This window comes from Apium graveolens, chromosome 3 (genome assembly GCF_009905375.1).
Source record: "Apium graveolens cultivar Ventura chromosome 3, ASM990537v1, whole genome shotgun sequence".
NCBI classification, from domain to species: domain Eukaryota; kingdom Viridiplantae; phylum Streptophyta; class Magnoliopsida; order Apiales; family Apiaceae; genus Apium; species Apium graveolens.
This window is the reverse complement of record NC_133649.1, coordinates 151,412,699-151,433,580: the sequence shown is the minus strand read 5'-3', so window position 1 is coordinate 151,433,580 and position 20,882 is coordinate 151,412,699. Positions and strand designations below refer to the sequence as shown.

Sequence of the window (20,882 nt, the reverse complement as noted above, 5' to 3'; positions counted from 1 at the left end):
GAAATGCATGTACCCTGTAGTGTACTCCATGCATAAAACCTTTAGAACTCTGAAACCAATTATAATAGTGACTTAATTATAAGAAGGGCAAACTGGAGTTTGGACATGACTACCTAGTTTCACAAGGTCTGATACTGAGTTTCTTTTTTCCTTGTCAAATACAAACTGGAAGTAGGACCAACAATGTTTAACTGTCAAATATCTTATCAAATGTATTCTTTTTTTTTATCATATACAACACTCCGTACCTCTACAACTTATCTTGTTTAATGACAGACACAGTACACCAAGTTCAAATTTACAAATCCTATCTATTAGTTTCAGGGATGGGCAATTTCCCCCTCCCGCCGACCCCGATCCAATCCCCTCTACACAAGGACCAAGGCAGGTTCGGGGAACGGTCCCGAGTTTGGGGATTGCACTCCCGGCCACAAAGGTTTTAACTTGCTAGGTTTTGTTGAGAGTTCTAAATATACACCTGTTCACAACCAGTAAAAAAATCGGACAACACAACAATTGGGAACGGGGAAGAAGAATTAACCAATTAATTATCATATTACTTAAGTATGTTCTTCTCACAATAATTTTTCTAAGTAAAGATATAATTATCCACTGATAACTGATGATATCAAATCTACGGCCACGATTATTCTTCTCTAATTTGTTCTTGGGCAGATCGCCCCAACAGAAACACATACAATTTGACTCCCCCATATCATGTGACAAAGCGTCTTCAGTGCACTCGCCAACCTTCAGTGCCACCTCAGCTTTGAAATTAATGGTGGAGCCGCCACAACGATACTGACTGTCATTCAACTTCTCAGCTGCAATTATATGAGCAAATAGCTCTGCAACTGACAACAGAGAATAAATAGACTCCAACGAGAATTGGAGTCTAACTTTTCTGTTTAGAGTTCCTGGATCAAATATAAAATTAAAAAATGAGGGAGCATTTTAAAGACATTATACACTAGTAAAGAAGAAAACCTGCAGGAGGAACCTGCAACCCCAATAACTATAAATTAGGGTGTAATGCAAGCTTGTCAGTTGTCACATACATAAGGCACCCAATAGTTGTACTTGAAAGCAATGTTAAAGAGACAGAATACATATATAAGAGTACACCGGTCACCATTGCCAGCATAAATGACCGAAGAACTGGACCCTGGTGATTCAAACCAAGAACATCACAGGCTTGATCCACTCAAACTCCGAGTTTCTCAGGTTCTGTTAAATACTAAAAGAGATGCAGTTGAATAATAAAGAGAAATCTGATGGTTCGAACAAAGCGATTAGTCACTGAAAATGATGAAAACTACCTCTTCTCTGTATTTGACTAGCAATGCTGCTTCCCTCTGGTTGTCTGTGTGAGATTTGAAAAGGAATATTGCTTCCCATAAATGTATCGGATCCATAATTTTTTAAGTTCTGAATATCAGGTCTCTGCACAAGGAAATTAAATAGGCTAATGAAATTGAAAAAATTATAATTTGTATACACTACACTGCCAACAAGCTAAGTTCCAGGAAGTTACTGACTAGGAAGTGCCCAGTAAAAAATAAAGATGAGTTGATAACGTACTTAATTAGCACAAAATATTGATCTAAAAAACTCACCCTCCTTGAAACTTCAACTATATCCTCCATCCAACGAGGACCTTCTGGAGGGAAAGATGTTGAATTCAATCTTGAAACATTTGGTACAGACTTTGGTATATTACTAACAGAAAAGGAGCCATCCATATTGTTGTAGCAGTTGTATGGTGAATATGAGCTATCTGACGGTCCCCGCACAGATTCCCTAGCTTCTGCTGGATATTTTAATGGAGAGTCGAGATCCTTGAGTTCCAAAAAGATCATATCATCGTCCAGAAGCATTGTGTTTGGAGTATAATCAGCAACGCATGTGTTTGAGAAGTCAAATCCAGCGTTCCTCAGTTCGCTCAAGTTATTCAAATCTCCTAGGCCAGTGAAGATAGAATTTTTATCCACACACGTTTGAGCTTTGAAAGACCGGTCAGTGTGAACCGTGTTAAAATGCTGCAAAAAAAGAAAAAGGAATTTCAATTGTTAAATAGTACTCATTAGTTTATGTGGACTGCAACTATCAGAAAACTATAAATGGCACAGAAGATGGCTTTTAATAATCAATGATATAGTCACACTATTAACAGATGCACACTATACAATGTAAGATGACCCTCTACCTGTAAAAATTAAAGTCCTCGACATTATAGCTTGCCTACTGACAATATTCTAATTATACAATATCAATTTTTTGGAAAAACAGTTAATTACTCCTCATTTTTGTACCATTTTATTCTTGAGGATCGATATGTTATTGGGATTTTCCGTACAGTGGAGCTTGTGTAGATTACACAAAGCAATCCTGCATAGTGTACTTATTTGTGGGTTACTAACAAGTCAACGAATTACACACACATATATACTCAAGGTTATGTTCAGATTGAAGATACATTTAGTAATGAATAGTGATTGTAATATAAACGGTGGAACATCAGTATCACAGACAAAAAAAGTATCTTAAGCAGAAAAGTACACAAAAAACTCTAAAAGCTAAAGGGAAGCACACAAACCTCGTTGTTTTCAGCGGGAATCACGCTGCTATCTTCACTAAACATGGACAATAGAGCAGTAATATCATCTTCAGGCAGATCATAAGGCACATTAGTAACCATAATATTTGTTGCCGACGGTCCTTGAAGGCCCAGTTCAGATACAGGCCAGCTAGATGTAGTTCCTGGAACATTAGAGTTCAATGCACCCAAATTATCCAGGTTCCTGCATGGCGAATGGACAGATAAGGCCTGCCCATTGATGGGTGAAGGTATAGCACAGATTTCTCGAGCATTGCTTACTTCTTCACTGAATGCAGCTCTAGTAATTGGAACTTGAGATCCCTGGGGAGATTTGAGCACATTTGTATTCTGCATGATTGAAAAGGTAACGCAAAGGAGATCATCAATTTATACAGTAATCCATCAAGTGCGATTACTACTAGCACAACTCTATCATCTTCAAAAAAAATACATTTAAAGCATTCTACTACACCAAAAGAAGCAGTTAAAGTCACATACCTCAGTAGTCAAGTTTTCAGTAGAATGCTTAGCCACGTCTGTGCAGATGGGCAACCACGAAATGACACCATCAGATGTATCAGCTGCAGAACAAGGCTGATTGATGGCCAAGGCTTGAGTTGGGGACTGAACTGCTTTTGACGTGGTCATGCTACATGAAGTTGTAGTTCCAGCCAAGCTCACTGCAGTGTTCTGATTGCTAGGCTGTGTATGTGCAGTAAGGAACAGACCCTCTTCAGCGCTCTCAACCTCGTTCCATTCTTCCTCACTAAATGGTGCTCCATATTGTGCACCATTTTTGGGGCCCAGCCCACTTTTCTGGAAGATTTTGCATATCACATATGAATCCTGCATGTTCAACGAGAATGACTATGACTACTTACATTTCAAGCATAATTTTTGTGTCAAGCAACCAGCCAAGCAAGAGTAACCATATAGTTATTCTTACAGTTGTAACACAAATAATAAGATTGCGTATAAGTTCATATAGAAAGATTTGATGAAATTTATACTGGCTCCGAAATAAATATTGTGGCATCAACATTCTTCATTTATCTAAATTTCAAATTATAATTCATGACTAGCTCCGTTTGCAAGCTAACCAATGAACCAGACAAGACAACATGGCAGAAAGACTTGTCAACAATGTACCACTTATTATGTGATCAGTTGTCAAAACTTGAGAGTAATCAGTAGAGAAACGGTAGCATGGGTTATTTAATACCTATGGAACATATAATACCTGGGTAATTCCAATATCAGACAGATTCTTATCCTCAATGCGGTATTCGTGCATAACCCAGTCAGTCCGTTCACCTTTAGGTGCATGGCCCTTGTAAAAAATAAGCGTCTTAATCATGCCAACTGTACGATTATTGTAGATAACAGCTCTATCCTTTCCGGTGGCTTTCCAGTATCCAGTTTCAGTAGCACGATTTGTTCTTCCTCCATTCCCATATTTTCTCTCTCTGGGACTGAAGAAGTACCACTCAAGATCTCTTCTCAGGAGGGATTTATCTGAAAACAACACACAGCATCTAAGCTAATAAACACAAAATCCTTAAGAATTAATAATTTCTTCATACCCGAGTGACAATACTCCACTAACCCTCCTAACTACTACCCCTCCCATTCACAAAAAAAATCACATATACTGCAAAATAGATCATGGACTAAAAATTTTATTGTACAACAATAAAATTCAAACAAAATGCACTAATAGCATCATCTATACTAACACTACAGCCACCATTTTAACCTACTTGGTCTATAAACCAAAACAACAGTCATACAATTTCACAAAATCAAAACGATCATAACAAAATAAACCGACAACCATAACTTCAATCGAAAAAGCAAAACCACATCATACAATTCCACACAAACCAAAAGGATCATATAAAAAAAACGAATAATCAAAATAACCACTAAAGCCTTCAACTTTAAACTATATCAGTAAAAAAAAAAACAAACTCACAACATAAAAATTCACAAAATCAAAACAATCAAATCATATAAAACAATATAAAAAACCCAAATACAATACGAAACCTGCAAGATCCCAAGGCTCATATTTATAAACATTAAGCTCAGCCATAGCTTCAAACTGAAACTTCTTCTTGGTGACTTTTCTCTTAAGATAATACATAACCAGCTCTACATCCGTCGGATGAAAACGAAACCCAGGAGGAAGAATACCCATCGCTCTGTTTATATTCTTCAATCTTTACGCTACATAAACAATCAACAACACAAGTAAATACACACATTTTGTATATAAACAATTATAATAAGTAACAACAACTATTAAAGAACTAAAATAATGAAAACCCAATTGGTGAACAAGTGTAAAACTTACCTAAAAAGAGGAAGTGATCGAAGACGCGTCAAGAATTGGGGGCTGAATAGGTTTTCGTGTGTCAGTGTGGGTTTATATATGTGTGCAGGGAAAAATGAGTCCGGCCAGCCCAAAATTTGACAAGCTCTTTGAATATGGCCCTTTTATCACTAAAAAAATGTAAAAAAAAAATTACATTTCCCAGCTACAACCAAAAATGCAAGTTTTTCTTATGTTTAGTAATAAGACCCAACTTGAATCCAAACAAAAAATGTAAGATTTTTTAGCGTTTTAAAGAAAACGCAAACTTCTTTATACGGTTGTTTTAACCTATCACCGCAACAAATAATTCCGTTTTTTTTACTTTTTGATAGGTTCAAAAAGAAATGCACGGGCTTTTTAACATTTTGTATTATCTTAAGTGATATGAAAGGTCATTTTCCCCAATTAAAATATTTTGGACCATTTTATTTAAAATTATAAGATCAAGGACCTTTTTTTTAGGAAAAATAAACCCGTTTATGGGTTTAGAGGATTCTTTTACCTCTTTAAATATATTATAAAATATTGACTCTTAGAAATTTAATGTGCATTTAGCTCCAATAACATTTTTTATATCACCTCTTTAAATAATAATTTTAATATTAAAATATTTATTAGATAAGAGTACAATACAAAACGAAGAAAAAAGTGGGTGGTTGTATTACTACGTAAAAACAAGTGATTAGCCTGGCGAGAGGCTTTTAAATAGTCTCTAAAATCGTTTGGAGCTCCAATTTTATTAATGTTCTCTATTTTTACTTAAAAGTTTGTTTACAAAATTTGTTGGAGATGCTCTTATGTAATTAAAATGTGTATAATTAATTATTAATTATTTGCGCTTAGCAAAAAAATATTATTAGTTATTTGGACAAAAAAAAGTTTTTTTCTTGACAAGAATTGTTCTAAAAATCTTTGTCAAAAAAAGAATTGTTATAAAAACCCACAATTTAATCGATTAATCCCCTATAAGGTACCCGACTGGTTTGATTTCTGAAATCCGATTAATCTTACTAGTTTTCTTTTATCGAAGTATATAATTATTGATTATACATTAAATTACTTTATTTTATTTAAATATGAATAAATATAGAAATTGTGACATGATAAATATATATTTATTAGCAAATAACTAATTTAATCATAATAATATATTAAATATAATTTAATATTATAATGCATCTTATTTCTACTCCGATTAATCTCCGATTTTCATTTAATCTTAAATCGTTAGTTTGACCGATCTTGTCTGATTTTTGATTTTATAATATTACTGACAAGACGGGGAAAAATAGTTTAATGTATTAAGGATGATGTATTTTATTTATCAATCTTAAATGTAATTTAGTTATGGATTATAAAAAATGAGCTAATAGCCTGTCTAGAAAAAATTATGAGATAAATTTTTGAAAAATTGCTCAACATAACCAGAATTTTGGGCGGACTGTCTGATTTACCCATTCTTTCTGGACGATGCCCTTTTTACCCACATGATACGCTAATTACGGCGGTGTATCTATAGCATTATAAAACAAACTTAAATCATATAACTATCGGGACTTACTTTCACCCAATTAACTCATCTGTAGTGCGACCGTAATTAATACTACTGCTGCTTTTCATTCAACTATCATGTACCAACTAATCAATGTAGGTTCATGAATATCCTCATTCTTGTTCATCATTTCTTTTTCAAAAATGTATAAGTTAGGGTTTGGTAATCTCTTTTTATTTTAGGGTAATAATTGTTAATTGTATTGATTGTTTGTTAAAAGATTGTTGTCCAAAATTGATTTAGGTGTTAGAGATAATTACAGCTCAAATGAATGTGCATAATTTAGTGCTATATCAGTAGTAGATGTTACTGCACAACAACAGTTTGGTAATATGACTGTGAGAAAATGAGCTAGATCATTGTATATAATGTGGTCGTATATTAACAAATAGAGAAGCTAAATTATATGTATACATCGGCCCGGGTTAGTTTATCTTCCTTTTGGCGGAAAATATTCATTATAAATGAACTTACTAACCTTAAATATTACAAGAGTGTATAAGTAACTATAAATAGTAAATATAAATATCAATTATATTTTATACTCTGTTGATATTCAAGTTGTGTGATCGGTATACTACTGTCATTGTTAAACTTGTATATTTTTGTTTCTCTTTGTAACATTGTATATTCATAATGTTGCATATTGAGTTTGATTTTCTGTTTTCTAGTACAGCTTATGAATCCCGATAAACCTAGTATGCATCCTCAACCTAAAGATACGTCTATCTTGCACCTCCAACAAGATCACAGGTCTTCTATTGTATGGGATGTTGGAGGTAGCGATAGCCAGAGATCACGTCATCGTAATCCTAACAATGTGAAATTCCCTTCACTGCATTCGAGAATGATTCCAATTCTACAAGATTTGAGTTTTGATGATGTTTCTAGGTTGGCGGACATTCAAATTGATTGGAGTTTGATCATTGCTTTGATAGAGAGGTGACGTCCAGAAACACATACTTTTGATTTTCCTGTCGGTTAATGTATGATATCATTACAGGATGTGAGTGTACTCCTTGGTTTAAAGATTGATGGTCCTGCTGTTACTAGCTTTACTGTAGTTGATGGTGGATGGGGGAAATATGTTAAGCATGTTTTTGAAGTATTCCCTTTTAATGAAGATGGAACTGGTGGAGCAGGGAAAGTAGGCAGAGCTCTAGTTGGTGGTAGGTTGAAGTTCAATTGGTTGAATATAGTGTTTCCTTCACTTCCCAATGATGCTTCTAATTTACAGCTTAGACGTTACACACAGTCCTACATATTACAGCTCATTGGTGGGGTTTTATTCACTAATCATTCCGGCGATCAGGTTCACTGCATATACATCCCACTGATTTCAGATCTTGAATCATGTGCGAAACTATCCTGGGGATCTGCTGTTCTTGCATTCTTATATAGAGAATTATGCAAGTCGTATAAGAAAGATAAAGATGAAAATGTTAGATGTCTGATCTTATTACAATTGTGGGCGTGGAGTAGATTGCATACCTTGGCTCTTGTACCTCGTGCTCCATGTTTAATCAATCCTGAAATTTGGGGTGATCTTCCCAGGCCTTATGGTTTAAGGTAGTTTTTTCTTTGGATGCTAATGTTAGACCATTGTTGGGAATATATTGTGAACTTGATGATTTCATTAACAAAACACCTTAGTAGATTCAACTTAGTGAATTATGTAACACTCGACGGATAAGAAATATAGTCCCAACGGATGACTCAATATAGTCCCGACGGATGATGATTTGATATCCATCGAGTGAGTAGCTTATGTAATAATAAGTCATGTAGCACATTTCTGCAAACACCTTTGTATAGATTCTGTAGTAGCTTATGAATCATGTAGACTGCTAGTAGATGTGCAGAATAGGTTGATTAAATGTAAATAGATGATGTCTTGTAATTTAACACAAATAAAATGGAGTCAAGTGCTAAATAGCTACCCGACGGATGATCAACAAAGCTACCCGACGGATGATCAACAAGGCAACCTGACGGATGATCATGTACCTGACGGATAATCAATTCAAACATCTGTTGACAGTGACAACACAGTCACATGCGTCGAGTGTATGCAAAAGGAATGTGGCAACCTATTCAACTGGGTTTTTGAGAACAAAGAAGCATTGCCATTTCCATGCTATTATGAAGATATTCAAAGATGCTGGAATAAAGTAATGAAGTAGCATAATATTAGACTTGATAGGTTTTTTTATTATCTTGTCTTATTACTGTGTAATCTTGGTGATATATAAACCAAGAGTAGCAAGTAGAATAACTACAAGACTAAGCAAATATTTTCTCAGAGAAATAATTGTAAGCTAAATATTTTAGCATTTCTCTGTAAGTCTAGTTGTTCTTATTTGTAAGTAGCTGTGAGCTATTCAAGCTTCACAGAGTTCTCTTGATATATATATATATATATATATATATATATATCTGGTGGATACATTCAAATCCACTAGAAAGTTTTAAAGACTTGTATTTTTATTACTTTGTGTTTTGATTCATATTTGTCATTCCGCACTTCGCAAATCAAAACACTAACATATATATTTTAAGTTAAAACATTTTATAATTGAGAAAAAGTTTCAAGAATTCTATTCAACCCCCCTTCTATAATTCTTGTTTCATTGTTAGGGACTAACAATTGGTATCAGAGCAAGCTCTTGAAGAACAAAGAGTTTAAAGATCACAACAAACAGCAAGATGAACAAGAAGGATGTTGGAGTCAAGATTCCTTTTCTGGACAAAGATAATTACCATCACTGGAAGGTAAAGATGCATCTCCATTTACTTTCTCAAGATGAGGCCTATGTGGATTGCATAGAGAGAGGTCCTCATGTACCAATGAGAGCTACTACTAGAAATAAGCCATCAGTTCCCAAGCCAAGGCATGAATGGTCAAATCTTGATATTGAACAAGTCAGGAAAGACAAGAAGGCCATGAATATTCTGTTCAATGGAGTTGATGGTGACATGTTTGACAACATCATCAATTGCAAGACAGCCAAGGAGGTTTGGGACACCATTCAAATAATTTGTGATGGCACTGAATAAGTTAGTGTAAGACATATGTCATAGCCTATTTGTATATTCGAGGATTTAACTCAACTCAAATAAGAATGTAATAAGTAAATAGTGGATCTACCGTCAAAGAGATCTCACAAAGTAACATCTGTCAAAGGATTCAGAAACAAGGTTCATCTACATACTTGAGGAATTACTTCACTGGAAAAAGTTCAAGAAATTGATCAAGCCTCAGTGATACAAATCAAGATTGGGGATTTAATCAAGTGACAGAGATCTCGTCAGGGTATCAGATAATTGCAAGGATTTAATCTGAAGAAAATCAAGTTGTCAAAGTCAAGATATGAAGAAACGTCACGGAAGTTAGTCACTCATGAACCAGACAGTACATCGAGTGTCAACATTGAAGTGGTGGAATTGATTCATAATTCTCAGTGATTTTCAGAAGATATTCAGAAGAATGGTTGCTGCTCAAGGTTAATATTAATTCTCTATTAATTAATTAAGTCATATAATTTAATTAAGAAAATAAATTATATCTGCAAAGATTAATTAATTTATTTATTAATTGAATTAATTGATTAATTAATTCAGAATTAATATTAAGGATTTTCAGATTTTAAATTGAATTAAAATTCATTTAAATTCAGCAAGACAATCTTTTGTACTAATATGACAATCAGTATGACAATCAATAGTCATACCGAAAGTCATGCCAGTTCATTTGATAGTCTTGCCGAAAGTTCTACTGGAAGAGGATTGTCTTGCTAGTTCAACAGATTGTCTTGCTAGTACAATTGGATTGTCTCACTGATTGTCACTCCAGTTCATTCAAGTCTGTTGATTGATTTAAAAAGAACAGAAGCAGCAGAAGTAATTCTATCATCCAACACAACAGAACCCGAGAACAAAAGAAAAAGAAGCAGAACAAATATTTCATCTTCTCTGCTAATTTCAAGATCAAATTTCTAGTTTGTAAAGTTAAATCCAAACCACTAGAAATCTTTATCTTGTTCTTGTGTAACAATTTAGCGGATCAAAATCCCTAGAACTTAATCTTAAATCGCGTTTAGCATTTGATTCTAATTATTGCAAAAATAGAAAAAGTTCATGTCGAATTTATTCTAAATTTGTGATAATTAAATTGAGATTAATTCCTTGTAATCGATACAGTTGTTGTAACACCTTTCAAGTTTAATAATATTATTATTTAACTTGAATTTTGTTTCACATTTTTTATTCCGCATTTATTCGATTATTCGGTACTGTTTGTATTCAACCCCCTTCTACAAATACATTGGGACCTAACAATTGGTATCAGAGCCTTCTGATTAACGAACAAATCAAGATCCTAGACTTTTGTGATTTTTCAACTCCTTGAATTTTTATTTATTCAAAAAATTCATAATGACTTCACAAAAAGTTGGAACCGTTAAAATTCCACTATTTGATAAAGAAAATTATATAATGTGGAAGAAGAAGATGCTCTTGTTTTTACAAGTTACAAATCCCAAATATCTGAACTTGTTAAAGAAGGGTCCAACAACTCCAATGATTATTGAACCAGAGGTGATAGTAGATGATGTTGTGATTACCAAAGCTAGAACCTATCCAAAAGATCTTGAGGATTTTTCTCCTGCTGAAAAAGAAGAAGCCTCCTTGGATGCCAGCCTTCAATTAATATTAATTGATTCTCTTGATCCCTTGATGAACAGACATGTGATGAACTGTAAAAATTCCAAACACATGTGGGAAACTATTGAGGTGATTAATGAAGGCACAGAGGAAGTTAGGGAGAACAAGTTGGAGATCCTAACCTCTGAGTATGAGCATTTTAAATCCAATCCAGGAGAAGGAATTACTGAAGTGTTTGAGAGGTACAATGCGTTGATCAACAACCTGAATATAAATGGAAAATATTATTCAATCAGGGAGGTCAACAAAAAGTTCCTTTTAACACTGCCAACTCATCTTGAACATAGAATCACTGCCATTAGAGAAGCTAGAGACCTGAGTGAGATTTCTTTGGATAGACTCTATGGTGTGTTAAAAACCTATGAGTTGGAGCAGATTCAGCAAAAGGAAGTCTACGGGAAAGATAAAATGGTCAGCACATCTACTGCTCTTGTAGCTGAAGGTCAACAACAACAACAAACTCAACAGTAAGAGAGAATGGTACAGTTTTCCAAGGCTGAGGAAAATGTGTTAGTAGAAGAATATGATCCTCCTACTACAAATCAATCCAGTGATGATTTTTATTCCTTGGAAGAGCTGAAGCAATTAGAAGATGAGTCAATGGCCCAAATTGTCAAGAGATTCTCCAATGTCAGATTCAAGAGAAATCCCAAGTTCAAGTACAAGTCCAACTACAACAGATTCCAGACAGGTGGATCTTCATCCTCTAACACCAGCAGTGGTGGATACAAAACAGGGATGGTTGATCGAAGCACCATTAGATGCTATAACTGCAATGAGTTGGGACACTTTGCCACAGAATGTAGGAAGCCAAAGCAAGTAAGGAAGAACTCTTATGATTCAAATCAGAAGAGTAACTCTGAAAGGGCTTATCTGGCAAAGGGAAGAAGCTGGGATGATACTGATAGTGAAGATGAAGAAGAAGGGAATCTTGCTCTTATGGCTATTGATGGAAAAGCTTCATCGTCAAGAAAAGAGGTAAAATATACTGATGCTGAATTAGTTTATCATCTAGGAGGTAACTTATATTGTGCTCGTCGTGATAATGAACTGTTAAGTTTACAGATCAAAGACCTTGAGAAAGAGGTCAATGAATTAAGACTTATGCACATTAATCAAGACAAGTTAAAAGAACAAGTATCTTTTCTAGAGAATAGAGTTGACTGTTATAGAAAACTCGAAACTATTCTCAAAGACAAGATCACCGGTCTTGAGACTAAGGTTAGAGCCTACTTCAATTCTTGTTCGAAGGCTAAAGAGTTCTATAGTAAGCAAGCTGTTAATCAAACATCTGGAATAGGTTATGATTACAATGTTGCTATTGGAGAATTAGGCATAAACTCCCCTCCTCATGTCTGTACTAAAGGGAGGGAAGTACCACATGTGCTTAAGGGTGTTGATGAACCCCTCTATAAACCATCAATTGCTGAACCATTTGATGCGACCTCTTCTGTTATTCAAGAAGAAATACGTGCTGAAGATCATGCTAATGTGAAGGTTGTTTCCAAGTCAAGTGTGTCGAAAGTTCCAGTCAAAGTTGTGAAAGCAACTGAGACTAACTCAGACATACATGAGTTGGATAACAAAAATGCCATGTCTACCATACATAAATTGCCTGTTGTTAATCACTCTCATAAAGCATGTGGTGTTGCTAATTGTATGTCTTGTGCTTTTAATATGATGTATGCTTATTTTAATAGTAAGCATGTTTCTAATGATAAGACTACTCCTCGTCAGCATGTGAATAACAAGAAGCATGATAGGTCTAAGACTGCTAGTCCTTCTAAGGCTAGAAATGAGACATTTGTGCCTAAGCCTAAACAGAAATTTGTTAAGACTGTTTACAACGTCAAATGTTCAGTCATTGAGAAAGTTGAGACCATTAAAATTAAAAATGTTGTTTTGCCTGACAAAGGACAATTCTACAAGTATGCCGGGCCCAACCAAGTTTGGGTTCCGAAGAAGGTCTAATCCATTTGTAAGTGCAGGGCATTAAACAGGTGTAACCGGTTGTGTGGATTCTTGACAGTGGATCATCAAGACATATGACCGGAGATAGAGCCCTGCTATCAAATGTGGTTGAGAAAGCTGGCCCCCTGGTTACCTTTGGAGATAACAGCAAAGGTTTATCTGAGGGATATGGCTGTTTGCAAGCTGGGAATGTTATCATTGAAAATTTGTATATTGTGCTAGGTTATTATCAGGAAGTAGTATCTAACATATAGCACCAGTGACGAGACTTGAGAATATTACGACATATCAGGCACCTGCTGCACATTACACTTGGAATTGAACTCTAGTAAGATGTGTACAAGTGTACTCCTGGTTGGTGAGTCAAAAGAGGAAGTCAATGCACCTCAGTTCATGGACTTTACAGTTGCAGATCTATTAGACTATGCAATCTCTTCTTCACAATCTCACTTCAGGTTGGTATGAACTAGTGTACTGCTCAAGCAATCGTCATATTTATAACTCTCTAATCACTAGGCACAATCATATTGTTTTATATGTGCAGTGAGTTTTAGGAGTAAATCAAACTTCTTTCTACATTAGTGATTTCTTATTTCATGTAAAATCTTTTGAAATCACTATTATACATCATTACTCTCAAAAGATTAAATGTATAATTTTCATTCATTATAGATCTTAAGTACATTTTATCTCTCTATATTGCCCTATGTTCTGTGATACAGGTTCAGTCTCCAATGGCTTTCTTTCATTGACAGTCATGAGGTTGAAAACCCACAACGTCTATCCCAGACTGTAAAGACAAACACAGAAACAGAACCAACCAACACTCTCTTACCACTAAAAAGAAGTATGAGTGAGCGTGAGGGAGATAGTGCCTTAGTGCACCACATAAGGAAGGTTCTGTAGTCAACCCAGTAGCTCTGTCTCCTACATAGATGAGTAGTATTTAAACCGAGACAACTGCTAGCCCCCATACATCTTCTCATAAAGATGTAATGGCTGAAAAGGCACAAAAATAGTTACCAGATTCATTCTCTCAACAGGGTGCGTCTATTGAATTTTTCCTGTCGGCCAAGGCATCCGATGTAGTGTCACCACTTCAAACATAAACAATTCTTGATGCACAAGGAGAGGTTACACACACAAAGGATGAGTTAACGGAAACAAGAGTTTCAACCATTTTAAGGTCATATTTGATTGTTTAAGGTTTGTTAATGGATCAATTGCCTTTACAGGTGTTAGGAGAGGATACTGATCCAAAAGGCATATGTCAGTGGTCAGTGTCTACCTCCCCAGGCTTAAATCCCCTGGATGCATCTGCGGATAGTGGATCTGACATAGGTGCAGATCGGCAACTTGTTGACAATGATTCAGATATTACCTGATGTGTCACAAGGAAATGTCTTCACAGACATTAGAAGGGAACTTTGATCTTTATGCTAAATTAATTGGATCATTGTTGTACGGGAGAGGTGGTAAACACAAGGTGATTTTCTAGTAAGGGAAGAAGCTGTTTTCAGAAGGGGAGTACCATTGGTTTTTATCTGCGGATCCTATTGTACGGGAGAGGTGGTAAACGAAGGTGATCTTCTTTAATCAGTTGATTCTCATAGGGGGAGAAGCAAGATAGATATGTGCCTTCTCAACAGGAAATGTGGTTGTACAAAAGAAGATGAAACTACTTGAAGATATGTTCAGTCTAGAGGAACATCTATTTGGAATCTGGAAAAGATTAAATGTTATTCAGAACTTTTCTGCTATTTACTTTGCATTTCTGTTTATATCTTTTTCTTATTTGTTAGTTGAGTTATCCTCTAGGTATTTGTGTGTTATTGTCTAACAAACAAATAGGGGGAGATTGTAAGACATATGTCATAGCCTATTTGTATATTCGAGGATTTAACTCAACTCAAATAAGAATGTAATAAGTAAATAGTGGATCTACCGTCAAAGAGATCTCACAAAGTAACATCTGTCAAAGGATTCAGAAACAAGGTTCATCTACAGACTTGAGGAATTACTTCACTGGAAGAAGTTCAAGAAATTGATCAAGCCTCAGTGATACAAATCAAGATTGGGGACTTAATCAAGTGACAGAGATCTCGTCAGGGTATCAGATAATTATAAGGATTTAATCTGAAGAAAATCAAGTTGTCAAATTCAAGATATGAAGAAACGTCACGGAAGTTAGTCACCCATGAACCAGACACTACATCGAGTGTCAACATTGAAGTGGTGGAATTGATTCATAATTCTCAGTGATTTTCAGAAGATATTCAGAAGAATGGTTGCTGCTCAAGGTTAGTATTAATTCTCTATTAATTAATTAAGTCATATAATTTAATTAAGAAAATAAATTATATCTGCAAAGATTAATTTATTTATTAATTGAATTAATTGATTAATTAATTCAGAATTAATATTAAGGATTTTCAGAATTTAAATTGAATTAAAATTCATTTAAATTCAGCAAGACAATCTTTTGTACTAATATGACAATCGGTATGATAATCAATAGTCATACCGAAAGTCATGCCAGTTCATTTGATAGTCTTGCCGAAAGGTCTACTGGAAGAGGATTATCTTGCTAGTTCAACAGATTGTCTTGCTAGTATAATTGGATTGTCTCATCGATTGTCACTCCAGTTCATTCAAGTCTGTTGATTGATTTAAAAAGAACAGAAGCAGCATAAGTAATTCTATCATCCAACACAACATAACCCGAGAACAAAAAGAAAAAGAAGCAGAACAAATATTTCATCTTCTCTGCTAATTTCAAGATCAAATTTATAGTTTGTAAAGTTAAATCCAAACCACTAGAAATCTTTATCTTGTTCTTGTGTAACAATCTAGCGGATCAAAATCCCTAGAACTTAATCTCAAATCGCGTTTAGCATTTGATTCTAATTGTTGCAAAAATAGAAAAAGTTCATGTCGAATTTATTCTAAATTTGTGATAATTAAATTGAGATTAATTCCTTGTAATCGATACAGTTGTTGTAACACCTTTCAAGTTTAATAATATTATTATTTAACTTGAATTTTGTTTCACATTTTTTATTTCGCATTTATTCAATTATTCAGTACTGTTTGTATTCAACCCCCCTTCTCCAAACACATTGGGACCTAACAGTTAGAGAAAACAAAATGCAGCTGCTAATTCAGCAATATGAGCACTTTCATTGTGAAGATAGTAAATCTCTCACTGACATTTTTAGTAGATTTCAAAAACTACTAAATGCTCTGAAGTTGAATGGAAGAGTCTATCAGACAAAAGACTCTAATCTTAAGTTCCTTAGATCTCTTCCAAAGCAATGGAAACCAATGACAGTCTCATTGAGAAACTCTCAAGATTATAAGGAGTTTACTTTGGAGAGACTGTATTGCATCCTGAAAACTTATGAGCTTGAAATAGAGCAAGATGAGAGGATGAAGAAAGGAAAGAAGAAATGAGGGTCCATTGCACTGGTTGCTGAGTTAGAAAAAGAGAAGGAGGTGAAGATAGAAGTTGTTGAGTCCACTTCAAAGGTCTGTGAAAACAAGGGCAAGGGGCTGGTAGCAGAAAATGAAGATTCTTTGAGCCAAGATGATATGGATGACATTGATGAACATCTAGCATTTCTTTCTAGAAGATTTGCCAAGCTCAAGTTCAAAAAAAACTTTGGAGGATCTAAGCCAAATAGAAACATGGTGGATAAATCAAAATTCAAATGTTTCAAATGTGGCTTGGCAGGGCACTTTGCCAGTGAGTGTAGAAAGTCAGATTCCAGCAAGAAGAAGTTTGAGCCTGTGGATTATAAACAGAAGTATTTTGAGTTGCTCAAACAAAAGGAAAGGGCTTTCATTAAACAAGAAAATGACTGGGCAGCAGATGGTCTGGATGAGGATGAGGATGTCAGCTATGTCAATCTAGCCCTAATGGCCAAGTCTGATGAAACAGAGATAAGTTCTTCAAGTAATCAGGTAATCACCACTAATCTTGCATAATTATCTAAAGCTGAGTGTAATGATGCAATAAATGACATGTCTACAGAATTATATCATTTGCGTGTTACACTTAAGTCTCTCACTAAGGAAAATGCTAAAATCAAAGAAAATAATTTGTTTTTAAGTGAGAGGAATAATGTGCTAGAGTCTCAGTTTATTGAATTTGAAAAATTGAGAATTTAGTGTAAAATTGCTAGGGATGAATTAACTGAGTCCTTGAAGAAAGAATAGATTTTGAAGAAGCAGTTTGAACGAGAACAGGAGGTGATTAAGGAATGGAAAATATCTAGAGATGTTCATGCTCAAATCACCAAAGTTTAAGGTATTGAGTCCTTTTGTGATGCAGCCTGGAAGAAGAATAAGGAGAAGCTAGAATTCAATTTGGTTGAAGGGTTGCTAACAGATGTGGACTCGACGGATGATGAGAGTCATCCGTCGGATAACCAAAAGGATTATCCGTCGAGTGACATAAATCCTCATCCGTCGGCTGTAAGCAAACCTGTGAGTAAAGCCAAACTTGCCAAGTTAAATGAAAAATATGGATCAGTTTCCAAAAACTTCATTTCAGGAGAATCTAGTCAAGTGAGGAAGGAGAAGAAAGTGAATGTGGGTCATCTTTCTATCAAGCAATTGAATGACAGACTAGAAAAGATTGAGGTTAAAACAGAGGCTAAAAAGAAAAATAATAGAAATGAGTAGGGATTAACAAACATAACAACTACACACCTAATAAGTATGCTCCCAGAAAAATCTTTGTTAAGTGTGGTAGTGTAAATCATCTGTCTGTTAATTGCAAAACTGTCATGTCTACTTCCATATCTGTGCCACCTCCTTTTCCCAACATGAACGCCATGCCTTCTATCCCTGTGAATGCTATGTCTTCACAGAATATGAATGCACAATTTGCTAATATGCCATTTGCACCTAATCCTTATTATGCTGCATTTAGTATGCCTCAAATGCCATTTAGCATGCCCTACTGGAATAACATGTTTACTAATAGCATGACATTTCCTGTTAATCAAAATGTGCATGATAATTCTGTTGTAATGAATGGTTTCAAAGGTCAAACTCAAATGACTAAGGATGAATCTGATATCCCCAAGTCAAATGAGATCAAACCTAAGAAACAGAAGAAGAAAACTAACAAGGCAGGACCCAAGGAAACTTGGGTACCAAAATCAACTTGATTTGATTTTAATGTGTGCAGGGAAACAGAAAGAATCTATGGTACTTAGATAGTGGTTGTTCAAGACACATGATTGGAGATTCTACCCTGCTCACAGAGTTCAAGGAGAGAGCTGACCCAAGTATTACTTTTGGAGATGACAACAAGGGTTATACTGTGGGATATTGCTTGATTTCAAACGACAATGTCATCATTGAGGAGGTTGCCTTAGTGGATGGTCTCAAGCACAATTTGTTGAGTATCAGCCAGCTTTGTGATAAAGGCAATTCAGTAACCTTCAACTCAGAAGCATGTGTTGTGACAAACAAAAGGAGCAACAAAGTGGTTCTCACTGGAGTGAGAAAAGGAAATGTGTACTTAGCTGACTTCAACTCATCAAATGCAGGATCTGTTACTTGTCTTCTCAGTAAAACAAGTCAAGATGAAAGTTGACTATGGCACAAGAAGCTATCCCATCTAAACTTCAAGACCATGAATGAACTTGTAAAGAAAGAACTGGTTAGAGGCATTCCTCAAGTGGAGTTTTCTAAGGATGGACTGTGTGATGCTTGCCAAAAGGGAAAGCAAATTAAAGCATCATTCAGAAAGAAGCTTGATTCAACAATTGAAGAATCTTTGCAACTGCTACACATGGATTTGTTTGGACCAGTCAATGTGTTGTCCATCTCTAGGAAAAGATTTTGTCTAGTAATTGTAGATGATTTCTCAAAGTTCTCTTGGACATATTTCCTTAAGTCTAAAGATGAGGCTTGTGAAATCATCATCAATCACATAAGGCAAGTCAACAATCATCCTGATTTCAAAGTTAGAAGAATCATGAGTGACAATGGAACTGAGTTCAAGAATTCTGTCATGAGAGCATTTTGTGAAGAAAATGGGATTATGCATGAATTTTTAGCAGCAAGAACTCCACAACAAAATGGAGTTGTAGAAAGAAAGAACAGATCACTTATTGGAGCTGCAAGGACAATACTTGAAGAATCAAAGTTACCAACATATTTCTGGGCTGAAGCTGTAAATACTGCATGCTATACTCAGAATATTTCTTTGATAAATCAAGCAAAATGCATGACTCCCTACCAATTGTTCAAGAACAAGAAGCCAACTCTAAATTTTCTTCATGTCTTTGGCTGCAAATGTTATATCTTGAGAAATCAAACTGATCAGAATGGGAAGTTTGATGCTAAAGCAGATGAAGGAATTTTTGTTGGATATGCTGTTGGTAAAGCATACAGAGTCTACAATCTGGGAACCAACATTGTTGTGGAATCAATACATGTTGTGTTTGATGATAAAAAGATTGAAGGACTACAAGATGGAGATTACCATGAAAGCCTCAAATTTGACAATGTGGAGATGGTTAGTGATGATAGTGATGATGAAAGTGATCAAGAAATAGTATCAAAGGATAATGCAGAAAAATCTACTACCAATGAAGCACAAAATTCAACATTTGTCGAGTTGCAAAATGCTTCATCCGTCGGGAGACAATCTGCTTTATCCGTCGGGAGGCAACCAACTTCATCTGTCGGTACTCAAAATTCACCATCCGTCGGGTCATCAAAAGAAGCTGAAAGTCAGAATAGATCACTTACAGAAAGTTCCCCTTTCTCAAATCAAAGATCCATAAACTCAGGGGGGGTTTCTAATAATCAAAACTCAATCACACATCAAGATAACAATGATGCCTCTTCATCTAGAGCTAATCTACCTCAACAAAGAAAATGGACAAAAGGATCACCCCTTTGAGCTCATTATTGGTGATGTATCTTCTAAGGTTCAAAAGAGGATAACAACTCAAGAAGAATGTCTATATTGCAGCTTCCTCTCTAAGGAAGAACCAAATAAGGTAGAAGAAGCTTTGTTGGATCCTGATTGGATTTTAGCTCTGCAGGAGGAGCTAAACCAATTTGAAAGGAACAAAGTATGGAAGCTGGTGCCCAAGCCTAAATGAAAGAGTCCAATAGACACCAAATGGGTATTCAGAAATAAGATGGATGAAAATGGCATAGTAGTCAGGAACAAAGCTAGATTGGTTGCTAAGGGATACTGTCAACAAGAAGGAATAGATTTTGATGAAACCTTTGCTCCTGTTGCAAGACTTGAAGCCATCAGAATCTTCTTAGCCTATGCAGCCCATGCCAATTTTAAGGTCTATCAAATGGATGTCAAAAGTGCCTTTCTGAATGGAGATTTGGAGGAGGAAGTCTATGTCAGTCAGCCTCCTGGTTTTGAAAATCCAAATTTTCCAGAATATGTCTACTATCTTTTAAAAGCACTTTATGGAGTGAAGCAAGCACCTAGAGCCTGGTATGACACTTTGTTAAAGTTTCTCATAGAAAATCATTTCACAAGAGGTACTGTTGACAAAACTTTATTCTTTAGAAATGTTAATGGCTCTAGTATACTTGTTCAAATTTATATAGATGATATTATTTTTGGCTCTACAGATGAGAAACTTTGCAAAAAGTTTGCCAAATTGATG

At 35.2% G+C, this 20,882-nt stretch overlaps 2 protein-coding genes across 4 annotated transcripts; one reads left to right on the top strand and one right to left on the bottom strand.

Moving 5' to 3' along the window:
• Positions 1-432: 432 nt before the first annotated feature.
• Positions 433-5,113, bottom strand: LOC141712843 (NAC domain-containing protein 82-like). Of its 3 annotated transcripts, none has more exons than XM_074515937.1 (8): positions 4,956-5,113; positions 4,649-4,828; positions 3,840-4,114; positions 3,098-3,445; positions 2,597-2,947; positions 1,617-2,039; positions 1,320-1,443; positions 433-917 (listed from the first exon to the last, which is right to left on the bottom strand). In XM_074515937.1, the coding sequence occupies exons 2-8, from the start codon at positions 4,797-4,799 to the stop codon at positions 448-450; spliced, it is 2,142 nt and encodes a 713-aa protein (XP_074372038.1). In that variant the 5' UTR covers positions 4,800-4,828; positions 4,956-5,113; the 3' UTR covers positions 433-447. The 3 variants fall into 3 exon arrangements, with proteins under 3 accessions (XP_074372038.1, XP_074372040.1, XP_074372039.1); XM_074515939.1 differs by lacking the exon at positions 433-917 and adding an exon at positions 979-1,237; XM_074515938.1 differs by lacking the exon at positions 433-917 and adding an exon at positions 979-1,227.
• A 2,115-nt stretch (positions 5,114-7,228) lies between these two features.
• LOC141714639 (serine/threonine-protein phosphatase 7 long form homolog) lies at positions 7,229-8,101 on the top strand. The gene is made up of 2 exons (XM_074518147.1): positions 7,229-7,411; positions 7,532-8,101. The coding sequence occupies exons 1-2, from the start codon at positions 7,229-7,231 to the stop codon at positions 8,099-8,101; spliced, it is 753 nt and encodes a 250-aa protein (XP_074374248.1).
• Positions 8,102-20,882: the final 12,781 nt, after the last annotated feature.